This window comes from Aplysia californica, unplaced genomic scaffold (genome assembly GCF_000002075.1).
Source record: "Aplysia californica isolate F4 #8 unplaced genomic scaffold, AplCal3.0 scaffold00051, whole genome shotgun sequence".
Lineage (NCBI taxonomy): Eukaryota > Metazoa > Mollusca > Gastropoda > Aplysiida > Aplysiidae > Aplysia > Aplysia californica.
The window spans coordinates 1,398,686-1,408,826 of record NW_004797321.1 but is presented as its reverse complement, the minus strand read 5'-3'; the positions used below and the strand labels follow the sequence as shown (position 1 = coordinate 1,408,826).

The window sequence follows — 10,141 nt, the reverse complement described above, 5'->3', positions numbered from 1 at the left end:
AGCAGCTAACTCGTGACACCGCAAAAGCTATCCACCACACATGCAATGGCCTTGTTGAACTTTGTAGACGGTTACTTCAGTCCTCTCATCAATATGTCATGTTTGGTCAATTTTCGATTGATCCATTGGAGAAAGAATTCAGCAAATTGCGACAGGGCTCAGGAGGGGCCTACTTTATTAACATTCAGCAAATTGTTGAAAAATCAAACATTCACAGATCAAGATTACTTCTTTCTCTTGATGCAGACCTTTCAAACCTTGAAGAACCTGGTCATTCCTGCTCCGATTGCAATTTTAACATTGAAACAGACGAGAGGGCTTCAGAAACAGTGGACAATCTAATTGAGTTGGAGGAGTCACTTTGTACAGAGACAAAATCTGTGCTGGTATATATTGCTGGCTATGCTACTCGCAAAGACGAAGAGCTGGATGAAATTTCTCAACTCGGACAGACAACCTTCTACTACCAAAAGTACGGCCACTACACAAGCTCCTTGGATAAAGGCGGCTTGAATATCCCTTCTGACAGGGCATGTCAATGTTAAAGACCCTGTTTGCAGAACATCTTTCTGCAAGTTAACCATGGCGCTGTTTGACAGTTTTGAGTTCGAAATGAAAGAGAAACACGGGCAGATTCTAGCGAACATCTTTTTTAAAAACTATTGTTACGCTTCCACTCCTCGCTCTTCAAAAGAACCTACATTGAAAATTTTGAAATTATCATAATTGAACAGACATACACTGCAATCCATTGAAAAAGGAAACTGATATTAGAAGGCATGATATTTATAAGGCATGTACAGTAGATAGATCTAGTCATGACTAATTTAGATTGTTTTATATGGACGTTGATTTCTTGTGTTTATAAAAATGATTTTTTCCCCAAATTACACAACAGATCTAATAGTAATAGGGCTCAGCAATAAATAAATAACTATTAGTAGCTCTTTATTTTTATGTCACTTCGGACTAAATACTGTAGGCCTAATTACCTTTGGAAATAATGCTCAGAGACTGACTATGGAGTCAACTGGATAAATAGACGCTTAATACAGTAGGCCCCCAGTCCGAGACCCCAGCCGCACGCTGAAGTAAAGTACGCTATGTGCGAGGCGATATCCAAACTACCAACACACTGGCACCAAAACCTCCACCCTGCCTCTTCCAAGCATCCATTTCCAAAGCAACTCTCAAACATCTATCCTCCTTATCTCTCCTCTTTTTGTGTCTTTGTCACTCTCTTGTTATCACCTCAAGTCTTTGGCACTTATATTACACTAGCTGGGTACCCGTTTGATGAACGGACTCAAAAGAATCGATCGTCAAGTCATTGTGGAACCAGTGCGCACAGTTTGTGAACGGAAGCCCCACTTCTTACAACAGCGTCTTAGAAGTTGGACTTTCCAAAGATTAGATCTAAACAAAACTAATGAAAAACTAAAAATTAAACTACAGTGACTTCAGACTCCTTAACATAACTGTTCAAATGTTTCTGAACCACTGATCATTTTTTCCAATTCGAAAGCTAAGTGATTCGTAAGTTTTAAGTGACCAAAGTGACGAACTTTCACAAATATGATATAGATAGATTGCAGTGTTGATAGTGCCGTAAAACGCTACTAAAGCTTTAAAAAACTGCATTGTACTCCATAACAACATATATAACCCCCCCCCCCCCACTACTTAACATTTTATTGATGTCTGATTGCTTTATAACCCTCCTACATCCCCACATCACAAAATTTGGAGACAATGTTATCATGTATTTAGACATAACTTAAACCCACAGGGCAGTGCTACTGACTGAAGTGTCTTTAGGCCATTCCCAAAGGGGGGATATTAACATGCTCTTATGCCCAGTAGAATTGTAAATGGGCTGAGTCATCAATGTCATGCTCATACTGTTCCGGAACTGCAGATAGGGAACTGCTGCTTTTTTCCCTAATCCTTACTATCGTTATTTTCCTCTACTTCTTTTGTATTTTTATCACTCTCTTGTGACCGAAGCAGACATTGCTCTGTTGAAGCTAGAGAGGTGAGCAGAATAAGCCATATTCCCTCAATGAACTTCTCTTTTGACATCCACTCATTAGCTCTCATATGACCTTATGCAGTTGCGAGTGCCATAAAAACTTTCCTAAAACAAAAAATCATAACATTCCGCACCCCCTCCCCCATTCCCATCCCTCCTATTTCTTTTACACACACACACACACACACACACACACACACACACACAGAGAGAGAGAGAGAGAGAGAGAGAGAGAGAGAGAGAGAGAGAGAGAGAGAGAGAGAGAGAGAGAGAGAGAGAGAGAGTTATTTCACAGTTACACACTTTTGCCACCTTTAGCTGGCGGACATTCTCATCATACCGCCTTTCTACACTATTTACTTCCAAGCTGGGCATTAAATTACACCTTTGTCACGATTCGTGTGATCCCCACCCCCCTACCAATAATACCAACTCGCCTACTAGTGAGTAATACAGCTCACATTAGCAAGCATGCACTGGTTTACACACACTGCAAGATCCAACGTCATAATCTCGTACCCACTATAATAATATAGATAGCATTTGTATAGTGCAAATCCCCGCTCAACAGCAGGCTCTATGCCCTCCACAATCTATGCTATTACCCCAGCAGACCTGAGAACATTCTGAAACAACCTCGACTTCCAGGGAAGATTACAGTACAAGCAGCCATTTATAGTCACTAAAACACTAACATACTGACAAGATCTTTCGCTGTCTATAGCTGGGAACCCATTCTCACCTCGGTGAAGTGAGGAAATTTCACGTAAAACACATTTCCCAAGGACACAACCTTGGGCCCCTGATGGGAATAGAACCAACGACCTCACGGTTGAGAGTCCAAACATCTAACCATTACACCCCCCTCAACACTTACCAGTCTGTAGCGCCAGTGATGATTCTGTAGCGTAGCCCTGGCTCCGATTCCGTTCTCTCATTGTGCATCGTACAGCAAAGAACAGGACAAGGGCAATCAATGCCACGCCCGCCACACCGGCACACGCGTACCCGGCTATAGAAGCCTTGCTTTCGCTAGAGCCACCTTTTGGGAAAATAATGCAGTAGTAATCAGTGGTGTATAATTGCGCTACATATTAGAAATGACATCCATTAAGAATTTGTGCATTTTTCGAAATTAGCGAACCTAATTAAACTTTAATTTTCGTAATATTTACTGTTCATTTACATTAAAACATGTCCGCCCGTGCAGTTGCGGGGCCCCATCGTTTTACCTTGCGGGAGCAAAATATACACCTGCCGAGATACTGCGCGTTGTAAGAGGCGACTAAATGTGCAAGTACCAGTTTGTGGAGGGCCAGCTATCCGACCCACTAAAAACAGTCAGTTACACAAACACAGACAAACATGGCTTTTTATTTTCCAGTCTTAGGAGACGGAGGAGCTTCTGCGTCAGCAGGAACAATGAAGGACAGCGGACAAAGCCGAAAGGACTCTCCTGACCCGAAACCATCTACGTCAAAAAAGTCTCTCTGGATTGCGTCGTGGAATTTTCAAACCTTGTATGAAGTAGGCAAGAGTTCTCAAATGGCACAAGAGATAAAGAGATACAGGCCGCACATATTAAGAGTCAGCGAAAGCCACTGGATAGAGTCAGAACAGAAGCAGCTCAGCTAGGTGGAACAAATATTGTAGTCTGGGAGGGAAGACATGCACCATGCGAAAGGAGTGGGAATCATTTTGAGTAAGTATGCTCAGAAGTCACTTAGAGGATGGGAACCGCAAGATGGGAGGATCACGATGGCTTCATTCACTTCAAGGAGCAAGAGCATCAACATGAATATAGTCCAGATCTACACCCCAAGAAATGATGCTTCGGATGAAGACAAGGATCCCTTTTGCAGCTGACCCCAGAGGGCCATTAACAAACTACGAAGGAAGGGTGTCAACATCATAATGTGAGATGCTAATGCTAAGATTGATCAGGACAACGTAGGGTTTGAGAGAATTATGGGACAACAAGGCTTGGGAACAATAAATGAGAACGTTGAGCGATTCGCAAATATATGTGCTTTCATCGTTTTGTCATTGAAGGCTCCGTTTTTCCCCAATTCCAAAGGCTACAAGGGTTTCGCCAGATGGAGTGACGGAGAGCCAGATAGATCATTTTTGTATCTCTCATAGGTTCAGGCATTCACTGGAAGATGTCATGGTACAGAGAGGGCAGATGTTGGATCGGATCATCATCTGCTGTTGGCAAGACTCAAGCTTCAGCTAAAAAAGCACGGAACCAGCACAGAAACCAAAAGGACCAAGTTCCAAGTAAGTTTCTGGGAGGGACACAAGAAAGAAGAGTTTCAACTGCAGTTGAAGAACAGATTTCAACCTCTGGCAGATCTTGGTGGAGTGGACAGGGAGGTGGAAACACACTGGACCAAGGTCAAAGAAGTCTTTACATCAGCATGTCAAGAAGTACTCGGTGTGAAGAAATGGGAGCACAAGGAATGGATAAGCCAACGCTCATTGGATTTAATCAGGATAAGAATACAATTGAAGGTAGAGGCGAATGCAAGTAGAATAAGAGGATCAAGAGTGGATGCATTTGAACAGTACAGGACAACAGCTAAGGATGTCATAAAATCACCAAGGAAAGACAAGGAGGAATTCATGAACAGGCTGGCAGAGAAGGCGGAGGAAGCAGCGGTAGGAGGCCACATTCAAATACTTTACCAGACGACAAAGACTCTTGCTGGAAAATACGGGAAACCTAGAGTGACAGTAAAGGACTTAGACGGGAAAACCATATTGGAAAGGAAGCTCAGTTGAGATGATGGGTAGAGGATTTCAACAGTCTCCTGAACAGACCACCACCGAGTAACCCGCCGAACATCCTGCCAGCAAGAAACGAGATACCAATCTGCTGTGCTGCTCCTTCAAAACAAGAGATTCTGGATACCATTAAGAAGCTGAACAGAGGTAAAGCGGCCGGTCCTGATCAGATTTCACCTGAAACCCTAAAAGCAGATGCCAATGTGATGGCAGACCTCCTCCTCCCACTGTTTACCAGGATCTGGAATGAGAGCAAGTTCACAATGGATTGGAAAGAAGAACACATTGGGAAGCTTCCAAAAGGGGGATCTCAGCAACTGCAGCAACTGCAGAGGGATCACTCTTCTCTCAATACCAGGTAAGGTCTTCAACAGAATCATTCTGGAGAAAATCAAGACTGCAACGGATCCAAGACTACGAGATGAACAGGCTGGTTTCCGCAAAAATCGCTCAACCACCGACCAGATTGCAACACTGAGGATCAATGTGGAACAGTCCCTGGAGTAGAACTCCCAGCTTATCGTCAACTTCCTTGACTATGAGAAAGCCTTTGACAGTATAAACCGAGCAACACAGTGGAAGATAATGAGACATCACAAAATACCACAGAAGTTGGTAAATCCCATCAATAGCATGCACGAAGGGACAAGTTGCAGGCTTGTACATGATCGCTAGCTCACTGACAACTTTGACATCGAGACTGGTGTGAGACAGGGATGTTTATTATCACATTTCCGCTTCATATTGGCAGTCGTTAGGCTGATGAAGGAAACCACCAGAGGACACAGGAATGGAAGACAGTTGACCCCATGGACACAGTTGGACGATCTGGATTTTGCGGACGATTTGGCGCTTCTGTAGCACACCCAGGAACAGATGCAAGCAAAGACGTCCGTATTAAACTGCCGATAAGAGTCTGTTGGATTGAGGATCCACCCTGGAAAGTCAAAGGTCCTAAGGACAGATGCACAAAGAAAGGAGCAGGCCACAATAGAAGGAAATACACTAGAAGATGTTGAATCCTTCAACTATCTTGGGAGTATAATTGACAGAGAGGGAGGAACGGGTGCTGAAATTAAGTCCTGCATTGGAAAAGCACAGGCTCCTTTCATTTCTTTGGATATGATTTGGAAGACCAGAGATATCTCACTTCCAAAAAAGCTGAGGACTTTCAATTCAAATGTGAAGTTAGTCAAGTTGTAAGGATGTGAGACATGGAACGCATCACAGCCTTGCATGAAGAAGATCCAGATTTTCTTGAACAAGTGTCTTCAGAAAGTTACTGAGGATCAGATGGACAGACAAGGTAACCAACGAGAAAGTGTTAAGGAAAACAAGACAGATCCAAGTCAGAGATGAGGTTGGAAGAAGGCGGTGGCGATGGATTGAACATACTCTCATGAAGTCAGACAGCTGCATAACAAAGAAAGTTTTCGATTGGAATCCACAGGTAAAGACATCAAAGTGAAGACTGCGTGGAACCTGAAGAAGAATTACAGAAATTGATGTACAGAAAAGTGGGAAGACATGGAATAACACCAAGAGGCTTGCCCAGGATACAGAAAGGTGGAAAGTGTACAGGGTGAGAAAGGCAATAATGACTTTTAAACATAGTTATAATATATGTTATTATCTAAACCTCATTAGAAAGATACTACATTACTTTTTAGAATACATGCCTCTTTTTCTGAAATACTGTTGTATTGGGTGGGACTAGGGTTAGGGAGTGCACAAAAAATAGCTGGGGCTGGAAGGGTTAAACTTTATAGTGCAGTCAAAAATTAATTTGTGGCTCAACTTATTGTCAGATAATGTCTCCTTAATTGTCGAATATAGGTTCTCAAACTTTTGCACAGCGACTTGTATCAATAATTTGTCTTAACAGATAAATAATTGTTTCAAACACCTGTACACCGCACTCTAAAAAAATCCTTAATAAATACAAATAAAAAGTCCTGGCCGATGGTTTCTACAGATTTTAATAAGATTACAGATGAGGCAATATCGTATTAAAAAGCAAGTCCGTTTTTTTTACGTTTTGCCACTAACAGGTGTCATTGGCGAGCTGTGATATTGGCCATTAATATGTGTATGCAAAATGTGTGTTGAAAGCGAGAAGTGCTGTGAAAAATCCCATGTTCAGCACGACAAAGATTTATAGTATTTTAAACAAATGTATAATCATAAAGAAAGTTGTTTTTTTTAATTTAGCCTCTATTAATGTGGAAAAATATGATTAAATTAAGTCAAACTGATACTGCTGTGCAAAGTGTGGGCGACACTGGTTCACTCGTTAAAGAGATATTTGAGGATAAGTTGTGCCACAAATTTTTGACTGCACTCTAGTAATAGTAAGAGCTTGACAGCACTTGTTACAGACACTGGTCATAGAAATATTGACAATTCCAGGTGATCACAGAGAGTAACACACACAGAAAAAAAGGAGGAGAGATAATGGCTAGAGATAACCACACCAGGACACCTGCCAACCACCCACTGTCACCTACTGTAATCATTGGTAGTAGTAATATTGCGATTGCTCAATACAGGGTGGAAAGCTAACTAACCATTTTTAAAAAAAATGAAAGTGACAACGTATAGTGCAAATAATAGAATCCCCCGAATCATAAACCTGAAAAATAAATAATATTATGTGTCATGATGTGGTGGAATCAGGCGTTTGTCAATTTTTGGCCAAATGAAGTCATTGATATCATCTTAAAGCTTGTTAACTTGTCTTGCCTTAGAAGAAAAAAACCCAATGAATAATAAATAGAAGTCGAGAAATTTGTGATTGAAGGAGGAGGAGGTCGTCTGGTTTCTGAGATAAAATTTGCGAGAAAATGGCCGCCAAAGTTAGATGAGTTCCAAAGTTTGAGATCCTTTGGTAACGGAAAGTTTTGGGGGTTTTTTTGTGTGCCTTTAGTCAACATTTTACAGTAAAATCAATACTGAAATACGTTTTTAAATGGACGTAAAAAGTGAGCAAAAAATTAAATTCAATAATAATTGTTAGTCCGATGGAAAATTGCCTGTTTCTTCGAATTCATAATTTTGACGAGCGCCTGATTTCACCACAATGCATCACATATTTATTCACTTTGTTGCCCTCTGTGTGGAATGTTGGGTTATAATGGTACATACGACATACCAACATATATACCTAGATTCATACACTTCTAAACACATAAATAAACACACAAATAGACATAAGTATCATACAAATATGGGGTGCTCCGTTAGCCTAGTTGTTATCATGCTGGGCTATGAAGTGGTGAGCCAAACTGGGCGTTATTGAACTGATCGTCTTTTTGTGAAGTTTTCAGATCAAGGCTCTTCCCAAATTTAGCTTGGTCCAGTCCGATGAGGACATTAAATTCGGAGGTCCCGCCTCTTGCATAGTTTTCTAGTGTTGATGGGGGCGTTAAACCCTTACACATTGTTGGGCGGTACTCAGAGGCAACTGTGCGTGTTCCCTTTAACATAGAGTATCTATATCTAGCTTAAGATCATTATTGTTTATACAACGGTTCATTTATATTATGCATGTGACTGTAAGCCTGCGTGTGTGAAAAATGTTTGTGTGTGTATGTGTGTATATATGTGTGTGTGTGTGTGTGTGTGTGTGTGTGTGTGTGTGTGTGTGTGTGTGTGTGTGTGTCTATGTGTGAACGTTTTGAAACCTCAAACCAAAATGCCAGAATCTTGACAACAAAGATGTATCTTATGTAATCTTATTTTATCACTTTACACTTTACACCAACAACGACAATATCACAGACACATCAGTGCTTGTGATATAAAACTACGCTTAAACTTAAACACAAACGGGAAGATAGTGAAAAGGAAGAAGGTGAAATGGTATGGGTTTAACCCCTCTATCAACACTATTAGGGTATATTTGAGAAGCGGGATCTCCAAGTTAAACGTCCATCTCTGAAAGGTACTTGCCAAATGGGAATTTCATGTAAAGTGCCTTTCCCAAGGACACAACATTGGATTGAGCTAAGGCTCGAACCTCCGAACCAGCAACCTCACGATTACCGGTCCGGTAGCCTAACTACTAGAGGTCAGCGACGCCACGGGGAAGATAGTCCACTTATTGTAAACACATGAGGAGCAAGTTGTGACATAAACCACCCCAGGGGAGAAAAAAAAGGAATGTCAAAGACTCCGGACTGCTATCCAAACAGATACCATATCCACACAATGCGTGGAATTGTGATGTAATCAGGCGCTTGTCAAAATAATTAAATCGAAGAAACTGGTCATAATTTTTTCTCACGTTCATAATTTTTTACAAGGTTTTCTTTACCCATTTTACGTTCTTTTAGAAATACATTTCTTTAAGGACTTTTTTTGTAAACACGTTAATTAAGGGTACAAAAAATTAAATCTGAAGTTTTCAAAGACATTCAAGCTTTGGAAGTCACCAAATTTCGGTGGCCATTTTCTCGCTAATTTTACCTCTGACATCAGGCAAACCCTTTCCCCTTCCTCTTCAAGAATTTCCAATTCTTTTCAAGACAAATGGGCATTTTTACCTCAAAAGAAAGACAAATGAGCAATCTTCCAGATGATACCAACAATACCATATCCCTAAGACCAACAAGCTCCTAATTCCACCGCGATGTGATACATAATTTGGTGGACGTACTAAGTTTTCGAATACTGAGCCTGCCAATATTTATGATTTTTAAATCTTGTTGGGTTTTATTTTCTTGTCGGTTATTGTTTTTAATCTTTGAGTCCTGCCTGCATTACATAGAAAGACAGAATAAAATGGTTTAACCACCTGTTACGTATGTCACCTGACCAGCCAGCCTCAAGAGCCTGCAACCCCTGGCACTCAGGTTATAAAGGAAGAGGAAGGCCACGCAAAAGGTGGATTGAGGGTGTCAAGAAAATCCTGAGAAAACATAATATCACAACTGAAAGAGCTGCGGAGCCGGCCTACCATAGAAAACTGAAGCTCCCCTCGACGCTTAACGGCAACAGAGGATGAAAAAGTAAAAGTAAAAGTAAGTATAGTTTTTAATTAACCTTTTTTGCCGGGAGAGTGAACAGCCTGCAGACGTAGCCGGAACTTGGCGCCCTGACCAGAGGTGTTGGTGTGAAAGGAAACAACAACTTCGCTACTGTGCTCTGGCAGAGTGTAGGGTGAGTTGCTGTTGTTGCACAGTTTCTCCTTGGCCGAGTCGCTCGGTTCTGGAACAAGTCGACAAACATGTTGCACAAAATAACAAGTCATAATAATAATATTGATAATAATATAATATTGAAAATAATAATAATATTGATAATAATAATAATAATAATGAT

At 41.1% G+C, this 10,141-nt stretch overlaps 1 protein-coding gene across 1 annotated transcript in view; it reads right to left on the bottom strand.

Moving 5' to 3' along the window:
* The window catches only part of LOC101851629, a gene marked incomplete at its 5' end in the record, with an annotated part of 32,633 nt that overhangs the window by 1,521 nt on the left and 20,971 nt on the right, over window positions 1-10,141 (bottom strand). Inside the window, 2 exon segments of the mRNA XM_005092712.3 lie at window positions 2,910-3,074; window positions 9,863-10,027. Coding sequence (XP_005092769.2) covers window positions 2,910-3,074; window positions 9,863-10,027 — 330 coding nt within the window.